Consider the following 21384-nt stretch of genomic DNA (forward strand, 5'->3'; position numbering starts at 1 on the left):
GGTCACATCTATGACTGGCTGCCACCAGAAAATTACTAGGGTTAATCAATGAATTTGGTAAAGTTGAAAGATATAAAATTAATACATGGAAATTCCTTGCATCCCCTGTTTTTCTGAACCTGGCATTTTTATTTATGTTTCCACTTCATTATTTCTTCTATTAGTATGTAAAAATCACTCCAAAACATAGTGTCTTAAACCTACAGTAATAATTTACTGTCCCTTGCTGTCTCTGTGCATCTGGAAGTGGTGATGGCCTGGCTGAGTGGTTCTGGCTCTGGTTGCAGTCAGACCGTTTTTTAAAAGGGTTGGTCTTGAAAACCTCTTTGTCACTAGTCTGGAGCCTGAACTGGGAGACCTGGAACAGCTAGGATTTCTGAAACATAGACTTTATCTCTATGTAGTTTTTCCATGTGGTTGAAAAGAGTAGCTTCAAGATAACCAGGCTTCTTACATGCAGTTCCGGGTTCCTGAAGCGTGTGTCCTGAGACATTCAGACAGAAATTGTCGCGGCCTTTCATGAATCTGGCTCTGAAATCGTGCAGCATCACTTCTCCTGCATCCTATTGGCCCAGAAAGTTACAAAGTTCTGCTTACTTTCCAGGGAAGGAAACACAGACCCCCACTTCCTGATGGAATATGGTCAAGGTAGCAGTGCAAAAACGGGATGTAGGGTTGAAACTATACTGATGTAGCCATCTTTGAAAGGTTATGGTTGGCCACATCTCCCAAGCACACCAATCTCCTTTCTTTTCAAATCTTGTTCCTCCTTCTAATTATTTTCTTATACTTCAACGTACCTTCAGTCCTGTATGATTTTCTTATTCCCATTTTTCTCCTGGCTTCCCCTCCTTGCCTCCCGTTCCAAAGCTCATGCTAAGGATTTCTTTTCACACTTAATAGTCTTAAATGATTTCTACTTATGATCCTAAAATACACTAAGCATGCCAACCTCTAAATCAAATGATTTTGCTTCTACACTGTTGAATTTTATGGGACAAAACTACATTGCTATGTTTTCTGGCATTGCTATTAATGATTTTGACTTTCAACCAACACTTTTGATACTTCCAAGTAATACTTTTTGTCATCTAGTTAAAAATATTTACCACTTACGCTGTGTGAATATGGTAAGCCCAGGATAGAAATGATTTGTGTTTCATCCAACGTGTCAATCATGAACTTTCATAGAGAGATTTACATGAAAGAAGCAATCCAAAGCATTCACTTAGCAGTACTGGTCAGTAGAAATGCTTATTTCATAAGGAAAAATGTTGCTATGTTCAGATCTATGAGGCAAATTGAAATGGACTGTCAGCAGGGGGCAGCGGCTACACTAAGGTGGTGGATTTGGTCCCGGGGTGGAGCCCCAGGCACTGGGGGAGGGAGGAGCTTTTCAACCTCCAGTGTGTGAGCAATGAGGACTCAACCCCTGCTAGGGGGTCAGGAACTGGGAAAGAATGTCAGTGTAGATAGGACCAGGTGGAGGGTCATTGGAGTCAACAGCCAGATCAAGGACCACGGTAAGACTCAAAGCATAGCTTCCTGATGAGAGGTGAAGGCCTAATTCCAGAGGCAGAACCGTGTGAGCCAGGTGTCCCCCAGACGATGGTCAGAGGAGATGGATGAGGCCCTGGGCTGGGGGCTGGGTCTGTGAGAGATGCTGCCTGGTTCAGACACATTCAAACGTGCTTCCAAAGCAGCTCCTTGGCACTCCCAGCAGGCATAGGCACCTCCGAACACAAAGCGGTGATCCAGGGGGCTAATGTAACAACGTACCATGAGCTGAGTGGCTTGGAACAGCATAAAAGTGTTATCTCACAATTCTGGATGCCAGAAGTCCAAAATCAAGGTGCAGATGGGACTGGTTCCTCTTGAGGGCTGTGAGGGAGAATGCTTTCCCTATCTCTCTTCCAGCTTCCAATGTCTTATCTGCTAGCCTCGGCGTCCTCAGCTTGTAGAATCATCACTTCAGTCTCTGCCTTTATAGTGACCCACATATGTCATTTTCCCTGTGTGTGCTCTCCTTAAATCTCCCTTTTTTATAAAGGTGCCATTCATAAGGGATTAAGACCCAAGCAAAAATCCGTGTCTTTACTGCTTAAGCAAAAACCCTATCTCCATATAAAGTCACATTCTGAGCTTCTGGGAGTTGTGACTTCGACATATATTTTCTGGGGGGACACAACTCAGTCCATAACACCCTTTTTTACCAGGTCTTCAAGCACTCGGTGCTCCTTAAAAATATCCCGCTTCTCAAACGCACCTATTGCAAATATTAAACACCTTCTAAAGCCTACCTTTTCACTTCTCTCTCCTATCAGCAGAAACTTTCGTTTGCTTCTATCCCAAATCTCTCTTTTTTTCTAATTTAATTTCTCCAATATTTAATTTCTAAAACTCAAAATTTAGTTTCTTTTCATCATGTTTTATAAGCAACAACATATTCATACCCAATTTTTCTTTTATATATATGTGTGTGTGTTAGTCTTCCAGTCGTGTCCAACTCTTTGCAACTCCATGGACTGTAGCCCACCAGGCTCTTCTCTCCATGGGATTCTCCAGGCAAAAATACTGGAGTAGGTAGTTGTTCCCTTCTCCAGTGTATCTCCCCAACCCAGGGATCGAACCTGTGACTCTTATGTCTCCTGAATTGGCAGGGGAGTTCTTCACCGTCTGAATCACTGGGGAAGCCCAAACTATTTTCCATTTGCTGTCCTTGAAGTGTTCTCTTTTTTAATATTTTTGAATGAATAATGTCATTTCAGTTTTAACTGTATTCTAAGTCAATTATTTATTGAGCCACCAATGTCTTAACTGCTCATCCTTGTAGAGCAAGGCCACCACCAGCCCCTGACAGAAAGGGCTGTGGTCCCAGTGAGGGCAGAGTCCTGACTGTCAAAACTAGAAAATTGGCAGCAGTGTTTGCATACAGGATGCAACATATTCCAATCTGTGCTGGAGGTCATTGGCTGGGCATAAACAATTCAGAGGACAGCTTGCGGTATGAAACTCCACCTACCTTTGCCTCCCTGATCACCATATATCAGAATAAGTGTGATAAGAAGGGGAGGACAATTTCACAAATGCATTTAAAGCACCACTGCTACTGCAACAGCCTTATTTCTGTAAAAAATGGGTGGTGGCTGGGATCCATTATAAAAAGAAATAAACATAAACGTGACCTTCTCTCCCTTCAAATCTTCACCTGGATATTAAATCTAATGTTTGTTTTCTAGTCCCATTGCCACCGCTTTGGTTTAGATCCAGTCATTATTCTTCAGGATCAACAGTTGCATAAAAACCTATCTGAGAATTAAATTTAACAATGTGCGGCTCTCAAATTCTCCAGCTACAGACTGTTCATATACTTTGCAGAGCCTATGTCTAATTATATCAGTCCTTGGGATAGAATTCCTAAACTGTTCTCCTTTACATAACACGCTTCCAATTTCCTTGAGTATTACCAAAAGCTTTCCCACTCATTTAATACCATTTCCTGCCATGGGCTCCCATTTCCCTTTAGATCACGTGCAGTTCTCTGGAGGACTCACCCTGGTCCATGACTACTCCACTGTGGATTTGCCCCTTTTGCCCAGAATGCCTTCCTCAGCTCTGCCTTCCAATGGCAGTGGAACCTTTCCTTCCAAAGCCTCCTTTCCCTGGAGAAAGCCAATGCTTTCTCCTAATATCTAATACCTAAAAAGCAATTTTTAAACTTGATTTATATTCTTTCTCCAAGAAGGTTCAGCTTCATCGGGCAGGGATTGAATCCTTTTCATCTCTATATCCTTAGAACAGCATTTGTTATTGCTGTTGTTCAGTCACTCGGTGGTGTCTGACTCTTTGTGACCCCTTGGACTGCGGCAGACCAGGCTTCCCTGTCTTTCACTATCTCCTGGAGTTTGCTCAAACTCATGTCCATTAAGTCAATGACTCCATCCAACCATCTCATCCTCTGTTGTCCCCTTCTCCTCCTGCCCTCAATCTTTCCCAGCATCAGTGTCTTTACCAAACAGTCAGCTCTTCACATCAGAAAAATATTTAGGTAAGTGATAAGAACAATATTTTTTTCCTTCCTAAAGGATGTCTCATATCGCTGCTAACATTTTTCAGAGATAAAGTACAAGGTCGGACAGGGGTTCTTCATCTACTGACTTGGTAGATGAAGGTTTATTTAATTTTTTTTTTAAATAAAATTTATTTGGCCGCACTGAGTCTTAGTCATGGTTTTCAAACTCTTAGTTGTGGCATGAGGGATATAGTTCCCTGACCAGGGATGAGCCTGGGCCCCCTGCATTGGGAGCACAGAGTCTTAACCACTGGACCACTGAGGAAGTCCCTCAATGAAGATTTATTGAGTGCTTGCATCTTGTGAGGGACTGCTCAGACCAGTGTCTGGCACACAAATCTTATGAATACAACCCAATTCCTGACTTCATATAGCTTATGTGCTAATTTAATTCCTAAATTAAAGACCCAAACCTACAATTTGTTTTATATATCAATCTATCTACCTATCCACGGGCACATACACACAATAGAATAAAAGAATATAGCTATACCTGAGGATAATATAATGATGCATTTCATTTTAAATGGAGGGGAAAATGCCTACATATCCTACAGAAAATTCTCTAAAGATACTGTTTCTTGTCATAGGATTCAATATGCGAAGGACATATATGAGTTCTCTAAGTTCTAATTATCTTCTAATTTTCTCTAGCCAGTTTCTAAAGGGCCATGTGGAAGTATATTTATACCTAAGTCCAAATTAACATCATCGGGAGGAATGAGTTTTGCTATGGCTTGTAACTTTTTTGTGATCAAATATTGCTGGCTGAAAATTCATAACTAGGAAAATACTCAGCAGTCTTAAAAAGAGCCTGGAATGATGCTATGTTAACTGGAAATTAACGAAGTCATATACTTCACCTCTCATGAAAAATGGGATTGTGTTGACGTTTCTGCAAAGAAGAAGCTCAACAAAGACAATGACTTGAATGAAATGCTGCTCATTCCAGCTGAGATGTCCACAGACAACAAGCAATCTCAAGACATAGTCGACTCAAGACTAAAACAGACATTTGACCCCCAAGGCCCCAGGTCATACTTCAGTGGTCAAATGCCCGTCTTGACCAGCTGAATCAGAATAACTGAGTCTCGCAATAGGATGACCCAGAGGGATGGGATGGGGAGGGGGGTTCAGGATGGGGAACACATGTAAACCCATGGCTGATTCATGTCAATGTATGGCAAAAACTACTACAATATTGTAAAGTAATTAGCCCCAACTAAAATAAATAAATTTATTTAAAAAAAAAAAAAAAGAATAACTGAGTCTCACCCGACTAAAACAGTGTACCCAGGTGGTGTCAGGGAGCTGTCTTTTTAGCAAGAATCTCAGAGGATGCTGAAGCAGAGGTGGGTTGATAGTTCTGACGTGAAAGCCTGGCCACATTGATTTTAGCTTGGAAACAAAATATAACCAAATATCGCAGCCATTTAAAAACATCGCAGTCCATCATTTACAGAACATCCAACTTCTTCACACATCACTACCTTGATACACTCCAAGACCACCTGGTTGAAAAATAAACACCAACATGACTGGATGAGGTGTCTTGCTGTTTGGATAAGCAGGCTTTCTACCAGCTAATATCTTAGGGCAGGAGCACTGAATTGAGCTACTTTTGTTTGGTGGGCTTGTTGAGGCATAACTGTACAAAAAATGATATTTATTTATGTTGTGGTGCTTTAATGGACCGGAACTTGGGGGTACAGAGTCGACCAATAAGAAAAGAAGGAAGAAAAGGAGCTGATATTCCCTGGTTTACACAGTATGCCAATATAACTCTAGGACAAAGTGTTAGCACCGTCTACGTAGGCTCAGGGCGCCCTCTCGAAGAGGTCTTGAAAGACCGGGCAAGTAAGTAGACATGGTGGACACCTGTGCTCTGTGGAAACGGCCTGAAACTGAGAGAGGGAAAGAGCGAGAGGGAGAGAGTGAGAGAGAGAGAGAGAGAGAATGAGGAAAATGAGGAAAGACACGGTGACCATTGCTCTGGTGGAACAAAAGCATACATATTCAACATATTGTGGGCATACATATACTCTCTTACCAGCTAGCCCTTTTTAGCAGAGATAGGGATCAAACGTCTAACAAGTCATCTAGAAAGCCAGAGGTTAGAATTATTCTCTAGAGAGGGGGTTGTAACAGTTACTTTACATATCAGAAAGGAGGAGACTTGTAAATGGCTGCTGTTCACCATATGGAATTTCCATATGAATGAGATACATGAATTTCTATTATCCCCGAAAGCCGGCTTGCCAGCTCTCTGGTACCTGTATTCAGGTGCTGTTAAGGAACATAGAATTCATGCAAGACTGATAACAGCACACAGGAAGCCTCCTATTAAATGTATCCTGACATATTTAAAGTTCTGTATTTAAAGCCTCTTTACATGGTAGTAGTGATCTACTCTGGATAACCCTAGTAGCGACATGATTTTGCCACACGTGTGTAAAGCACTGGCTTTTATTCTGTGCTCTGTAACAGGGAAAGGGACACTTTATTCCAGTAGAAGTAGATGTTGTATTAAAGCAAGTTTTTGAAATATTTAAAGGAGGGGGCAGAACTCATTACTGTGCCATTGCATTGGAAAATCTTACGAGGGGACCATCTAACAGAGCTTGACTCTTGAGAAAATATTTATTTAAGCATTAGTAACAGGCCTACCCTCAGGCTTTGATGGGGTAGGGAGAAGGTTTTGATTTCTGAACAAGTTGCAATCATGGGTGCTTTTAACCTGCCTGTAAGTCATTAATGAGTGATAAGCATAAACAAAATTCCCATGAGACTACCAGAGTGCTGTTAACTTTGGAACCACAGATTTGTGTGAATGGAATCAGGAAAGGATTTTGTCTTTCTCAGTCTTCTGACTTCCTCGGTCCAGTTATGTGTAAAATAAGTCATCATAAGGGCACCGTTTAGGGGCAAGAAGGTAAGGAAGAGAAGGCCCCCTTCAACAACAGGAGAATAACAACCAGGGAGGCATAGCTGAAGCGAAATATTCAGATTCTATTGGTAAAACAAAAGCAAAACGAACAGAAGAAAACAAGGTCTATAGATGCTTCTTTATAATAATACATCCTAAAGACCTAATATTTTCACAGAAGGAAAGTAGGGTTTGAGGATTAGCAAATGCAAAGGAATATGCATAATTTGTAAAGAGAAAGGTACAGTTTTAAAATAAAAGCATTTAACTGAATTCATTCTATTCTTAAAAGATAAAACATTGGACAGAGTGCATGGAGAATATTCCCCTTAGAGTGGGAAACCATGCAACATGATTAGGTTTACAATTAAATGAAGGGCATGTTGCTGCCTTGTCATGATGGGGAAGATGGTAAGGTAAGTTCCAGTATGATGACGGCACAGTGGAAGGAATGAAGTGCGGGATTTAGAAAGTAAAATATCCCGGCTCCAGATGCATTTGTAAGGGATAACCTACTATTTACTATTTTTAAAAGATGAATAAATAAAGAAATTATTCATAGCTAGCCCAGGAGAAAATGAGATAACCCACTCCTGCCCTCAAACACACAATGAAAAGTGAAGATTGGACAATAAGAAGGAAGAATTAGAGAGGATTTGCAAGATCAAGTTAAGCAAATTTATATGGTCTTAATAAGCATTTCTAAATAATGAAATTATTTTTGGAACAGTTTCTGACGCAGGAGGAAAAACCATAAGGGCTTGTGATGGCAGAGACAGGGTAAGGAAGGTGATGTGACTAATGCCAAGGCTGATTTTCCACCTGGAGATCGGCGTCTCTAAGTCAAAGAGAAGTCACTGCCTAGCTACCATACTCAGTGACTTTTACTCCTTGCCCAGTGCATTTATTCTCAAGTCATAGGACAGAGGCTCTCTGTGCTATGAAAACTGTCATGAACTTCATCAAGGAAAAAAGATTTTTGTTTTTGTTTTTTTAAGTAAACAATGTCTCCTAAAAGGGAACCCTCCTACACTGTCAGAGGGAATGTAAGTTAGTGCAGCCACTATGGGAAATGGTATGGAAGTTCCTCAAAAAACTAAAAATAGAACCACCATATGATGCAACAATCAATCCTGGTGATATATACAGAAAAACTATAACTAGAAAAGATACACGCATCCCTATGCTCATAGCAACATTATTCACAATAGCCAAGATGTGGCAACAACCTAAATGCTCCTTGATAGATGAATGGATAAGGAAGGTGTGGCCTGTATGTATTTGCCTTGTGTGCATGGGTACTCAGTTGTATCTGACTCTCTGTGACCCCATGGACTGTAGCCTACCAGGCTCCTCTGTCCATGGAATTTTCCAGGTGAATACTGGAGTGGGTTACCACTTCCTACTCCAGGGGATCTTCCCTACCCTGGGATTAAAACCTTGTCTTTTGGACACTTGCATTGGCAGGTAGATTCTTTACCACTGCACACCAGGAGAAATATCAATAACCTCAGATATGCAGATGACACCACCCTTATGGCAGAAAGCAAAGAGGAACTAAAGAGCCTCTTGATGAAAGTGAAAGAGGAGAGTGAAAAAGTTCGCTTAAAGCTCAACGTTCAGAAAACTAAGATCATGGCATCTGGTCCCATCACTTCATGGCAAATAGATGGGGAAACAGTGGAAACAGTGTCAGACTTTATTTTGGGGGGCTCCAAATCACTGCAGATGGTGATTGCAGCCATGAAATTAAAAGACGCTTACTCCTTGGAAGGAAAGTTATGACCAACCTAGCCAGCATATTAAAAAGCAGAGACATTACTTTGCCAACAAAGGTCTGTCTAGTCAAGGCTATGGTTTTTCCAGTAGTCATGTATGGATGTGAGAGTTGGACTATAAAGAAAGCTGAGCACTGAAGAATTGATGCTTTTGAACTGTGGTGTTGGAGAAGACTCTTGAGAGTGCCTTGGACTGCAAGGATATCCAACCAGTCAGTCCTAAAGGAAATCAGTCCTGAATATTCCTTAGAATATTCATTCAATTTGATCTCTGATGCCGAAGCTGAAGCTCTAATACTTTGGCCACTTGATGGGAAGAGCTGACTGACTGGAAAAACCCTGATGCTGGGAAAGATTGAAGGTGGGAGGAGAAGGGGGCGGCAGAGGATGAGATGGTTGGATGGCATCACCGACTAAATGGACATGAGTTTGAGCAAGCTCCGGGAGTTGGTGATGGACAGAGGAGCCTGGCATGCTGCAGTCCAGGAGGTAGTCAAGTGTCAGACACGACTGAGAGACTGAACTGAACTGATATAAAGGGCCTCCCTGGCAGCTCAGACAGTAAAGAATCCGCCTGCAGTGTGGGAGATCTGAGTTCGATCCCTGGGTTGGGCCAATTCCCTAGTGGAGAGCATGGCAACCCACTCCAGTATTCTTGCCTGGAGAATCCCCATGGACAGAGGAGCCTGGTATGTTGCAGAGTCGGACATGACCAAGCGACTATGTACTAAGCACTATGTATATAAAAACATATATAAAATGCACGCTCTTAAATTTGTCGTTGAACTTCAAATGTTCCTAAATTCTTTAAGTATAATTGCCAAGAAAATAAATCACTTAACTCTGTTGCCATGTTTACTGGTCTAATAATAAATATGAAATCAGAGATTCATCATTTTCTAAGTCAAAACAAGATTTGTTGTCTATGTCACTCAGTCACACATATTCATTCATGCATGCATGCATATACTGAGCAAATTCTTAAATGACCATTTCCCCATTCCTTAATGGGAATCGTACATGATTGAGACAGAGCTTTGTAAACAAGTTCCAGTCTGTCCACTTTAACTGCATAAAGAGAGTTTTCAGATCTGTGCCCCCATGGAAACGAGAAGCACTTCTTTCTGAAGATGCTCTTGTTGTCACATCTGCAATAAATTAAGTGTTGGGTTGCCATGGTCTGCTAAGAATTTCCCAACCTCATAAACATTTTATTTGTACCATTCTCCCTTTGAGATTTAGCATATTAACTCAAACTTTGTGCCATTAATTAGACAGTGATTACTTAAAAACAACCGTGCTTTTTGTTTGCTTTAAATTGAGTTTTTTGTTATTGTTGCTTAGTATTTCACTTTTCTGCTCTTGTGTAGGGACCAGATTGATGAAAATGAATGGAACAGAGGCTTTGTTTTCAAAGGTGGTGCCAGCAGCAGCTGCTCCAGTGCACATCCTAGTGACCTGCTATTTCCTTGGCCTGATGGTCTCAATACCGGGATCTTTTCTAAGTTGAGGCGGCAAGCTTAGCTGGGGCTTTAGTAGGTAGCAGACACAGATCCAGAAGACCACAGGAACACGCAGATATTGAAGACAAAATTGGGGTCTTGAGGGAACATAAAATTGCAAATATTTGGATATAGCAATGTACATTTTCTTTCCCTTTTTTTTCTTGAGCTCTGCTTCATTTGTTCACAAATGAGTCACTTACCCCTGGTTCGCCTCAAGCGATAACCCAAGAAGAGAATCATGCTTACTTATCTATTGGCTGGGGTTGGGCCGGAGGAGGCCAGGAACTCTGCAGGGCAAGGCAGGCAGCGGGTGTGGGGTCGGGGGGTGGGGCTGGGGGCCAGCCTGGGGGCTGAAGAGTGAAATGGTCGTGTCGGAAGGGCAGGGTCCAAGAAGTGCTTTGAGAACTTTCCTCTGTGACTTCCATTCCTGGCCACTGGCCCCAATGAAAGTGAAAAAGTGAAGCCGGGTGAACTCGCTTCATGGTTCTGGGAGGAGGTCTGGCCAAGCCCCTAGTCTGTCCTGATGGATCACTCAGAGCAGAAACCCTCACCGCTAAAGCCGCCGGTCTCTCCCAGGCTTCCACCCTGAGTTTCACTTTGCCTTTAGCAACTACCTCACCTTCAAATCTCCATCTCTAGAAGGAGCCAAGCAACGACGTTCCCCAGTTACTTGGGCTTCATTTTGATCAAAGTTAGAATCAATAGGGCTGAATAACAATGAGTTTTTAAATTAAAATCCTTGACAGTTGATTCTGTCATTTATCAGAATGGAAAGCAGGAAATACACATTTTAAAATTTATCCGTGAACTTAAAATAGCCTTAAAAGTTTTAGATACAATGACCAACAGAAAAATTGTTTATTTATGTAAATACCAAACGTACTAGTCTAAGAACAAATTGAAAATCACAAGGTCATCATTTCCTCTAAGTCAAAAGAAGATTTAATCTCTTAACTCAGATAAAAGCTCCAAAATTTAATACTCTATATATGCAGTTTTACATAATTTTTATGAAATATTTCTATCTTAATTCTAACCATCTTTATTATAGTACCTGCTCTTAAAAACAGCATTAAAAAACTTTTATATCATGATTATCTCTGATTATACAAACTTATTGGGAAAATATTTGGGTCATTAAGTACTGCACCAGAGGGCTTAATTCAATCCTTAACTGCAGAGATTTGACAGTAGTTATGAGTGAATATCCAACTTATCTAATGAACAACAACAATATCTTTCATACAATGGAGAGGACGGTGTGAATGTGATTATAGAATTCTCAGTATGGTTTTTACTTGAAAACTAGCTAAGCAACATCATTCATGGTAGTTGGTACACAATCACGTCAGATTGGATAAGAAATTTCTTCATGAAGACACAATGTCAGGCCTAAAGAACTTTAAATGTATAAAATAACTGTTAAACAAGTGACATGATGTTACACACGTGGCATACAACAATTATAGAAATACATTTCATGAAAAACTTAAAAAATTATAAATCCAAAACTTACAAAGAAATTTTGAGATTATAGAAATACGTGGCAAAGTGGACAGAGTAGTTCACTCCCTCTTTAATTGCAACAGTTCTCTAGAAAATGGTGTCCCTTGAATTTGGGGAGATAAGTGTTTTTCATGCCTTTGCACTTCGTTTACTATGTACATAATGTAATAGAGTAGACTTAAATTGACAGTATTTTCTGTGTTTGCATATATTGTCTCTCAAAAGAAATCTGTAATTTTGCTTCATGCCATTTGAAAGCTAATGCACATAACCTAATAGATTTTTTCTTTTCTGACTTGTAACTTGTAAGAAGTAGAAAAGTCTTCTGTTGTAAAATTAACTGGAATTGCAAAGCTTTCTAAATGTTATTGGCTGCCCAGATTTTTTGAAATGCAATTGATTATTATTATTTATATCAAGTGCAAAAACATCTATTATTGCACTAGTATTAAAATAGTAACAGCGATCCTCATGATTTGTGTCCAGTTCTCTCTGAAGCTTGTCATTCTGATATTGTCCTTCAAGTTTATACGCATTCAGATTACATCTTATAAGCATATTTTTCTTTATCTTCATGAAAACGATGTACACTGGGAGTGAAGTTCAATATCATTGTGCCTAACACTTTTGTAATTAATTTATCCATGACTTATAACAGTTATTTAATACCCAAGAAATGTTCCCAGCCCTGGAGAATTTAGAAGCCATCTTCCTCAGAAACTGAGAGTCACCTTTTTGCCAAGAATGAATGAATTTGAATATTAATATTGTCATGTTTGTAGAAATTCAGAAATAATAAAGTTCAAATGCACTCTATATGAGGTAAAATTATTATCATTCCTATTGATAATGAAATTTCAGTAACACTGATGACATTTTACATTCAATCTTTGAAATATGGCAAAGCAAGAGAGATACATATTCTATGTGTAGCATCAAATAGTCCCAACATACTCTTTTCGGAAATCTCATTTGTGTTATTATTAGCACATAATGAGGTAAGTAGTTGACCCTTTTTTTCTATAAGATTGGCAGGTTTGGGGAACACCTGTTTCTTTCCCCTTTGTCCTATTAAGGTCAGTACTAAATCCAGACCCCTTAGGAGGTTTCCTGCATCAGATAGTTGGCAGAAGCGTGCATGGGCTGGCAGCCCATTCCCACAGTTTCTTATGAGGACTAATGTGTGTGTATCTGTTCTTTCCTTTCAGGCAATGCTCATTCTTGGAAAATGTCTGCTTCAGCAGACTTAGACTTTTGTTAAGGGTAAATAAAACTGGAGATTTGAAAGTTTTAGTTAGAAACTCAGATCATCCAAGTAGCCATAAAGCACACAAGGGCCTTAGAACCTGTCTTCTCTCCACACCGCACCTGTAACACAGTATTTCATGACCCATTATTTCTTTGACTGAGATGATGCTGAGTGATTTTCAACATTGGTACTCGCCTCTTCTTTCTGACCTCCAGTCAGGTTGACAGCAGTGATGATGATGGTCCCTGTTGCAGATACCTGGGACTAAAATACTTTATTTCACGTGGGTTAGTGTACAGGTGCTACATGCTAGTGTCTGGAGCAGAGCTCCAGATGTGAAGACCCTTCTGAACCACCTGTGGGGCTTGTGAACACACAGATTCCTGAGTACCACCCTCAAAGTTTCTGATCTGGGACAGGGTGAAAATTTGCACAGCTAATGAGTTCTCAGGTGATGCTGACAATGATGGTTCAGAAACCACATTTTGAGACTCACTGATTTAGAGCAAAGAAATTCTGACTTACAACGCACCTCTCTGAGCCTCTCTGTCTCTGCAGCTCTGGCTCTTGCTTTCTTGCCCTCTCTCTTCTTAAATGACAATTACCTAGATATGTTAGGGCCTGAAACATTTAGCTCTTACTCTGCGATACTATTTATCTATTAAGGCATATTATCAATATTATTTGGCATTATCCTCAAACTAAAGTGCTAATTGCCGTCACAATATGAAAACCACAATTCTCTTTTCACACAGCATAAATAAGAAAAAAAAAGTTCTCAGATATACAAAGAGGAGAAAGGAGAATTACAAAATTTGATTTCATTGATATCATTCTGATAACTAGCAATATAATTTCCATAAACTTTGTTCAAGGGTAGTTTTTGCTTGGAGTAGTAAAAAGCACACAGCAATCCCAAATCTAAGACATGAAAACCATTTGTGGAGAATTTGGTTATATTCTCTCTGAAAGTGATGAGTTGAAAAAAAGTACAAAAAAAACCCATAAGTTTTATGTTCTAGGAAAATCTTTCTTAAATATTCTCCATAATTTTTGTTTTGATAAAATAAGGATGCCTGCTACTATACTATAAAAAGAGCAACTATCCATGAACATCTCTTTTACTTTTTATTTAATTTTAAAGTGACTATTTGAATCAGAATAATTTTGCAGAGAAGCAAATTGAAAATATTCAGTGCTTTGAACCCCAGATCTTCCATTTGTACAAAGTATACTACACTCCCGTTCCTTTGTGTGTGAATTAAGAGCAAAACCCTGCATTCTCCTAGCTACCTGGCTCTCAGCCACAAGCCTGGATAGAATCCACTGACATCAAGAGTCACTCTAATTAAACAGAAACAAAAAACTGCGATCTTCTTGCCCATGTCAGGGTGAGGACTGCCATCACTGGTTACTTCCCACTCTGAGTCTGAATCATCTCCCTGCATCCTCTACCAACAAGTTCCCCTCAGCGGACTGGAGCTCTCTCAAAGGCATGTTCACATCCATCCTAGCACAGTGGGTGCTTTCTGGGAGGTGTTTGATAAATGTTTGTATGCATGCTAAGTTGCTTTAGTTGTGTCCAACTCTGCGACCCTATGGTCTGTGACCCACCAGGCTCCTCTGTCCATGTAATTCTCCAGGCAAGAATTACTGGAATGAGTTGCCAAATCCTTCTCCAAGGGATCTGCCCAACCCAGGGATCGAACCCACATCTCCTGCAGCTCTTTCATTTCAGATGGATTTTTTTTTTTTTTTTTACCACTGAGCCACTGGTGAAAACCTGATAAATGTTTATAAAATGTAAATAAATTCAAATAATTATCATCAACTTTCTATGACATTAACCTGTCCAGTATGGGACCCAGAGTGATTTGGTATTATACTACCACTTTTCTTTGTAAATTGCATTCTTAATTTCTCCTAGTAAGACCAGTTATCTCATTTTTACTGGTTAGAAGAATGTGATTATGTTGTATCTTATTCTTAAATGTTAAAATCTTTCCTTAGAGTTGGAAATTGCATATTTGTAGTTACTCCAAAATTTTTGTATGAATACAGAGCCTTACTGGCTATTCGTTAAAATGAGAAATATTAGCCATGGTAAGATTACAAACTCAAGAAAATTGTGTCACTGAGTTATAAAATTAATGGAAAATAAAGTTGAATAGCCTATATATTCATAGTTTTGAAAGATAGATTTTGAGTTATCTAATATCATATGCTATTTTGTATATAAATATACTCTCAGATATCACATCATAATGACACTTCTCTTTAGGAATTTTTTAAAGCTATAAAGTCAACTAACATATATCTTGTTAATCCAGAGCTGGTAGCTGCTACTTCTTTTAGCAACCAAAAGAAAATCAAAGGATAAGTTTGGGAAACTTTTACCCAGCAATTTGAAGGTAGATTAAAATAACAATTAGCATTGGAAATTTTCACACGTTTAATTGACACTAATCCTAGTACATGAAGTTAAAAGTGAAACAGCCTGAAAATAAATCCAGTGAAAGGTTCGACTTGTAACATATTTCAATCAAAATTTGAGAAATGATTTTAAACTGACTTTATTTCCAAAGAGCAAGAGATCATTTTCCCTTAAAAAAAGAAAAGGGGGGAGCAGTCCACACAGTAGTCCTCGCTTCAGATCAGCAGCGTAACCAAGTTGCTGCGTACAGAGGTTTAAAAAAGAAGAGTGGGCCTCAGACATCCTTCTCCTAGGCGTCAGTCTTCTACCAGTTCTGCAGGGGCCCGGCGCCGTTGGCGGCTGGGAGGGTGCTGATGCTCGTGAGAACCACCTGCTCAGACAGTTTTGACACGTTATCAAAGTTGCTGATCTGCGTGGTCAGGGACTTGCGGCTCTCCGTGCTTGTCCGTCCCCTGGCCAGCCGGTCCTCCTGGCGGTGATGCACCCCAAGGCAACAGCAAGAAAAGGCGGCTTTAAATTCCTCTCGAAACTTTCCTGGATGACCAGGGAGAATGAAAGGAAAACAGAATATTGCAGTCAGTATGTTTTAACCAATCTCCTGCTATGCTGCTCAGTCCTGTCTGACTCTTTATAGCCCCGCGGACTGTAGCCCCCCAGGATCCTCTGTCCATGGGATTTGCCCAGGCAAGAATACTGGAGGGGTTGCCATTTCCTTCTAGGGTACAAATGAGTGGCTTCCTGGGGCCAAATCTACATGCAGGTGCAACATTTTATAATGGTGGGGGAAAGATAGAAAAAGGAAATTTCTTTATCGGAAGCTTTGTGCAATCTTTGTTAAAAAAATCATTTATTTTTAAATTGAAGTATCTTTGATTTACAATATCATGTTAGTCTTAGGTGTACAGCACAGTTATAATTTTTCAGATTCCCTAATATGTTGTTAGAAAATAATTGAGCATATTCCCTGTGCTATACGGTAGGTCCTTGTTGTTCATCTATTTTCACATGTGAAAGTGAAAGTGTTAGTTGCCTAGTCATGTCTGACTCTTTGCAATCACATGGACTGTAGCCCACCAGGCTTCTCTGTCCATATAATTCTCCAGGCAAGAACAGTGGAGTGGGTAGCCTTGCCTTTCTCCAGGGGATCTTCCCAACCCAGGGATTGAAACCAGGTCTCCTGCAATGTAGGCAAATTCTTTACTGTCTGAGCCACAAGGGAAAACCTTGTATTTATATATATATGGAAGACCTTGTATTTATATATATATATACACATACATATATGTGTGTGTGTGTGTATTTATATATAGTAGTGTGTATATTTTAATCCCAAACTCCTAATTTATCCCTCCCACCTCCCCTCACTTTTCACTTTAGTAACCATAACTTTGTTTTCTATATCTGTGGGTCTATTACTGTTTTGTAAATATATTCATTTGTATATTTTTTTAAGATTCCACATGTAATTGATACCATGATATTTGTCTTTCTCTGTCTGACTTAGTATGGTAATTTCTAGGTCCATTCATGTTGCTGCAAATATACATATATTCAATGTAATATTAGTCATAATAAAGAATTAAATAATGCTTAGTACATTGTTGCAATGATGAGACACTTCCATAAAATAGTGAGACTGTTTTACATGTTCAATGTTTGAAGTTTGTTTAATGTTTTTATAGGCAAACTACATATATTTGTGTGTGGGTTATTTTTCACTAGATTACTATAGTACAATTGAACACCAGCAGAAGGGTGCCCAGAGATATTTAATAATTTCAAAACTGATGAAACCTATGCTGTACATGGCCAAAAGTGCAGAAATCACCGCTGCATTGTACTGTGAAGAAACTGTTCTACTGACACAATCAGTTCAACAAAATATCTAGAAAAGTACCTTAAACTATCTAGAAAATTTCTTTTTGTAATCTGAGTGAAAGAAAGTGAAAGTGAAGTTGCTCAGTCGTGTCTGGCTTTGTGACCCCACGGACTGTAGCCTGCCCGGCTCTTCTGTCCATGGGATTTTCCAGACAAGAGTACTGGAGTGGGTTGCCATTTCCTTCTCCAGGAAATCTTCTCGACCCAGGGATTGAACACGGGTCTCCCACATTGTAGGCAGACGCTTTACCGTCTGAGCCACCACCAGGGAAGTCCTATAATCTGCGTAAGGCAGAACAAAAAAACTGAATGAAAAAAAAAAAAAACCCTAGAAGCTTTTCCTTATCTTTAAATTATTGATGTCACACTGAAGAAGGATAACCATGAAACAGTGACCTTTTAAGTCTCTAAGTGTAAATGACAGCATTGGAAATCACCATTTCTTTTCTCTGAGCTTCGATTACCTACCTGGGTTATTGAGTGATTGCAATCAGTGCCCAGTGAAATTCTTGCGTCACTCTTGACCCCATGACGGCACTTTGACTTGGTTCAGTGGCTTCTACTTCAGACACCTCTCTCTCATGTTCTAATAGATTTCCCCTGCTTAGTGCAAGCTCAGGGCTTTAGGCACTCCTAAACCCAGGAATTCCTTTTAAGTCCTGGCTCTACGCGCCCCTCCTCCTTTCAAACAGCACGTGAGCAGCGGGCTCTGGGTATCCCAGTCTGAATGTAGTCTTTATTTTGGAGACTGGGGTTGAGTGAGCAGAGGGAGGTTTGAAAAGGGTGAAATGAATACAAAACACCCTTCACATATACACCATCTAATTCGCTGAAAGGTGAAATAAAGCAGAGGTATAGAAGGTGTATGCGTGCTCAGCTGCCCTGTGCTGTCTGACTTTTTGTGACCCCATGGACTGTACCCTCCAGGCTCCTCTGTCCATGGAATTTCTCAGGCAAGAATACTGGAGTGGGGTGCCATTCCTTTCTCCTGGGGATCCCCCGACCCAGGGATCGAACCCACATCTCCTGCATTGGCAGGCAGATCCTTTACCACTGTGCCATCTGTACAGCCATATAGAGGGTACATGCCATGACTGAAAAAAAAAAAAGTTATTTAAAAAAGCCTAATTGATTGTTTGTCTTTTGAGTGGGACTTTCCTGGTGGCTCTCAATGCAGGGAGCATGGGTTCAATCCCTGGTCAGGCCCTTAAGATCCTGTGTGTCACATGGTGAGGCCAAATAAATAAACAAATACAATTTTTAAAAGTGGCTATACCATTAAAAAGTATTTAGTTAAATGATTTTTATAATTATATTGATTCCATAAACAGAGATGTGTGGCATCAGTTGCAGAGCTCTGTGGGTGTGGTCTGTTTAATTCAGTGTTATTTAGGAGGAATATAATTTTTTGGCTCAGTGAGAAATCTTGAGATAAGCCCAAGAGATATTAATTACCCACAAGAGAAATGTAAATACAGAGAAATACCTAAAAATACAAAGGTTCCAACTCCATGTCAATTAGGCTATAAATATTGGCAAAGGAAATGATATAAGCAAGGTTGTTTTATTTTCAGATAAAATGATTTCACATGACAAGCAAGATTCGTATCCAGTTCTCACAATTTCACTCTCCTATTTCAACTTTTCTTCTAAATTTAATGGAAAAGTTACTTAGATAATTTTCTCTGATTATTATATAACAAGTATTTCTTCTCATAAGGGAAGAAAAACTAAAGACCAGTTAGATCAGTGAAAAAAATCCTCATTATATTGCAGCTAAGCTCCTTCTACAGTTCAAGAGTGTTCACACCTTCTGGTCATCCATCCCTTGCCCTGGGCTGTAGTTTGTAGAGAAGGAACAGGTGAAAACTCACCACTGAGAAAATTATAAATAATTGGGTTCGCAGCACTGTTGGCATATACAAGCCAGTGTGAAAATGTAAACCAGGCATATACAGTCTCTCTGTCCTCTGTGTGGGTAAACATCCCAAACACCCTGTAGAAAAAGAAACGGTAAGAGGAAGGCAGTGAGATTCTGGAAAGTACCTTTAAATAAGTAAAGTCAAGGGTCAGCAAAGGCCTAGGTCCCCGCTGCCTGACTCCTGTGTTCCCCTGCAGGATGGGCCACTTGGAGGTTTAGGGGACCACAGTGGGGCCAGAAGAACTCCAGTCCCTGAAGGGCACCCAAAGGCACAATTAATATTGCGATAAATCAAAAGCCAGCTCAGGTCAGAGAAGAAGGGGCTTTCTCCCTCGTAAAGGATGAATGCAATAAGAATACAAAGGTTGAATATGTGTCTATCTCCCTTCTTTCATTCTGTGTCTAAATGCAATGGAGCAGTGTTTGTTAATATTCCATTTTATTTTATTTAATCTTTATTTTGAATGGGAGTATAAGATTAACAATGTGCTCATTTCAGGAGTACAACAAAGTGATTCACTTGTACATATACATGTATTTCTTCTTTTCGAAGTTCTTTTCCCATGTAGGTTATTACAGAATATTGAGCAGAGTTTCCCGTACTATACAGTAGGTCCTTGTTGGTTATCTATTTTAAATATAGCAATGGGTATATATAGCACTCCTAAATTGCTGTCTATATGTACTACTTCCTACTTTCATTTGTGCATTGATCAGAGTATTACATTTCCTCAGCTTCAGTCTTACCACTTTGCTGAAATTGGGCTGCTGGGATTTTTTTTTTTTTTTAATATGCAGAGAAGAACTAGTTTTTAGTAGGTAAAATCTGGTAATTTCTTAAAATTTTTAAGTTTTAATATTTTTATTCATTATTTTAAACTCTGACAAATATTTTATTACTATATCCTTAAAGGTCATTTTTAAGATTTGTTCTATACTTTGAAATATCTCAGCTATCAGATTCTATTCACTAGACAAGAGCAGGCAACTTGCAACTGCTTGATAAATTTGTAGGCTGAATACTATAATGCATTTCTTGATAGAGGTTTCATCATTGATTGTGGATTTTGTGCACATGATAGAAATACATTGTTGGAATAAAGTGATGTTTTATGGAGTACTCTAGTCTTACAAAAATATAATATATACTGAGACAACATGGATAAATGGAATTAATATGTTATGACCCTCTATCACAATATATCTTTGAAATAATATACAAATCAGACTTACTTTAAAGATGTTGGTTTTGACTAGCCAGACAAACATTGACTTCTAAAGAAAAGAATTAAGGATTTTATTTGTAAGAGAAAGAAAACAAAAGTATAAAATGAGAGGGCAAACAGAGACAAGTATTTGAAGAAAATGTGTATGGTAAAGAGAAAAACAATTTTAAAGGTTATTTTGAAATTTTTATTTTGTGACAAAGACCAGAAGACTCAAAAAACGGAAACTATTTTAAAATTAACATGGGTTTTCTCCTTAGAAAGCCATTTATTTTCCTTGGAAAGGAAGGTCTGTAAGTCAGAAGAATAGAAATATTATGGATAAGTAGGTATTTGGAACTAGCTAAAGGGAAGGTACTAGGGCTGAGACACAGGAAATCCAAGTGTGTCTTTGAGAGAGCAGTAAATCCAATTTTCACCGAGTTTAGACAGACTAAAATAAAAGTACCAAAAAAAAAAAAGAGAAAACCTATCCAGTATGTTTATAGGTTCTTAGGAACAGAAAACATCATTTTGCACCAGAGTAGAATACATTTGTACATGATTTCTGTGGGCAGGAAAATTAAGAAGGGAATTAAATATATATATTTAATATATATAATATATATTACATATTAATTTATTATATATTATATTATATATTTAATATATATAATATTATATATATATATATATATATATATATATATATATATATATATATAAGCTTCCCTTTTCTTTTGAGCTGGTGTATATCTCAAGGACCAAAGCTGCCACAGATCTTATACCTCTAAGGCTGTGCCTGTACTAAACAACATTGCTGAAAAGTTATTTTTTTCTTTCTTTACCATTGATAAAGTCATTAAGAATATATATATGTATAACTGAATCACTTCGCTGTGCAGCCGAA

General features: G+C 39.1%; 1 protein-coding gene across 2 annotated transcripts in view; it reads right to left on the bottom strand.

Annotated features, from left to right (window-relative positions):
* Window positions 1-13251: 13251 nt before the first annotated feature.
* Window positions 13252-21384, bottom strand: part of HCRTR2 (hypocretin receptor 2) — a 128610-nt gene continuing 120477 nt past the window's right edge. The window contains exons 6-8 of one of the 2 annotated variants that reach the window (XM_081517480.1): window positions 19223-19344; window positions 15779-16004; window positions 13252-13294 (exon numbers count right to left, since the gene is read on the bottom strand). In XM_081517480.1, coding sequence (XP_081373606.1) covers window positions 13252-13294; window positions 15779-16004; window positions 19223-19344 — 391 coding nt within the window. Of the gene's footprint in view, window positions 13295-15593; window positions 16005-19222; window positions 19345-21384 lie in introns of those variants that run through there. The other variant, XM_081517481.1, reaches the window with a different exon arrangement.

The sequence above is a fragment of the Giraffa tippelskirchi genome, chromosome 8 (assembly GCF_054371585.1).
Source record: "Giraffa tippelskirchi isolate mGirTip1 chromosome 8, T2T-mGirTip1v1.2.pri, whole genome shotgun sequence".
NCBI lineage: Eukaryota > Metazoa > Chordata > Mammalia > Artiodactyla > Giraffidae > Giraffa > Giraffa tippelskirchi.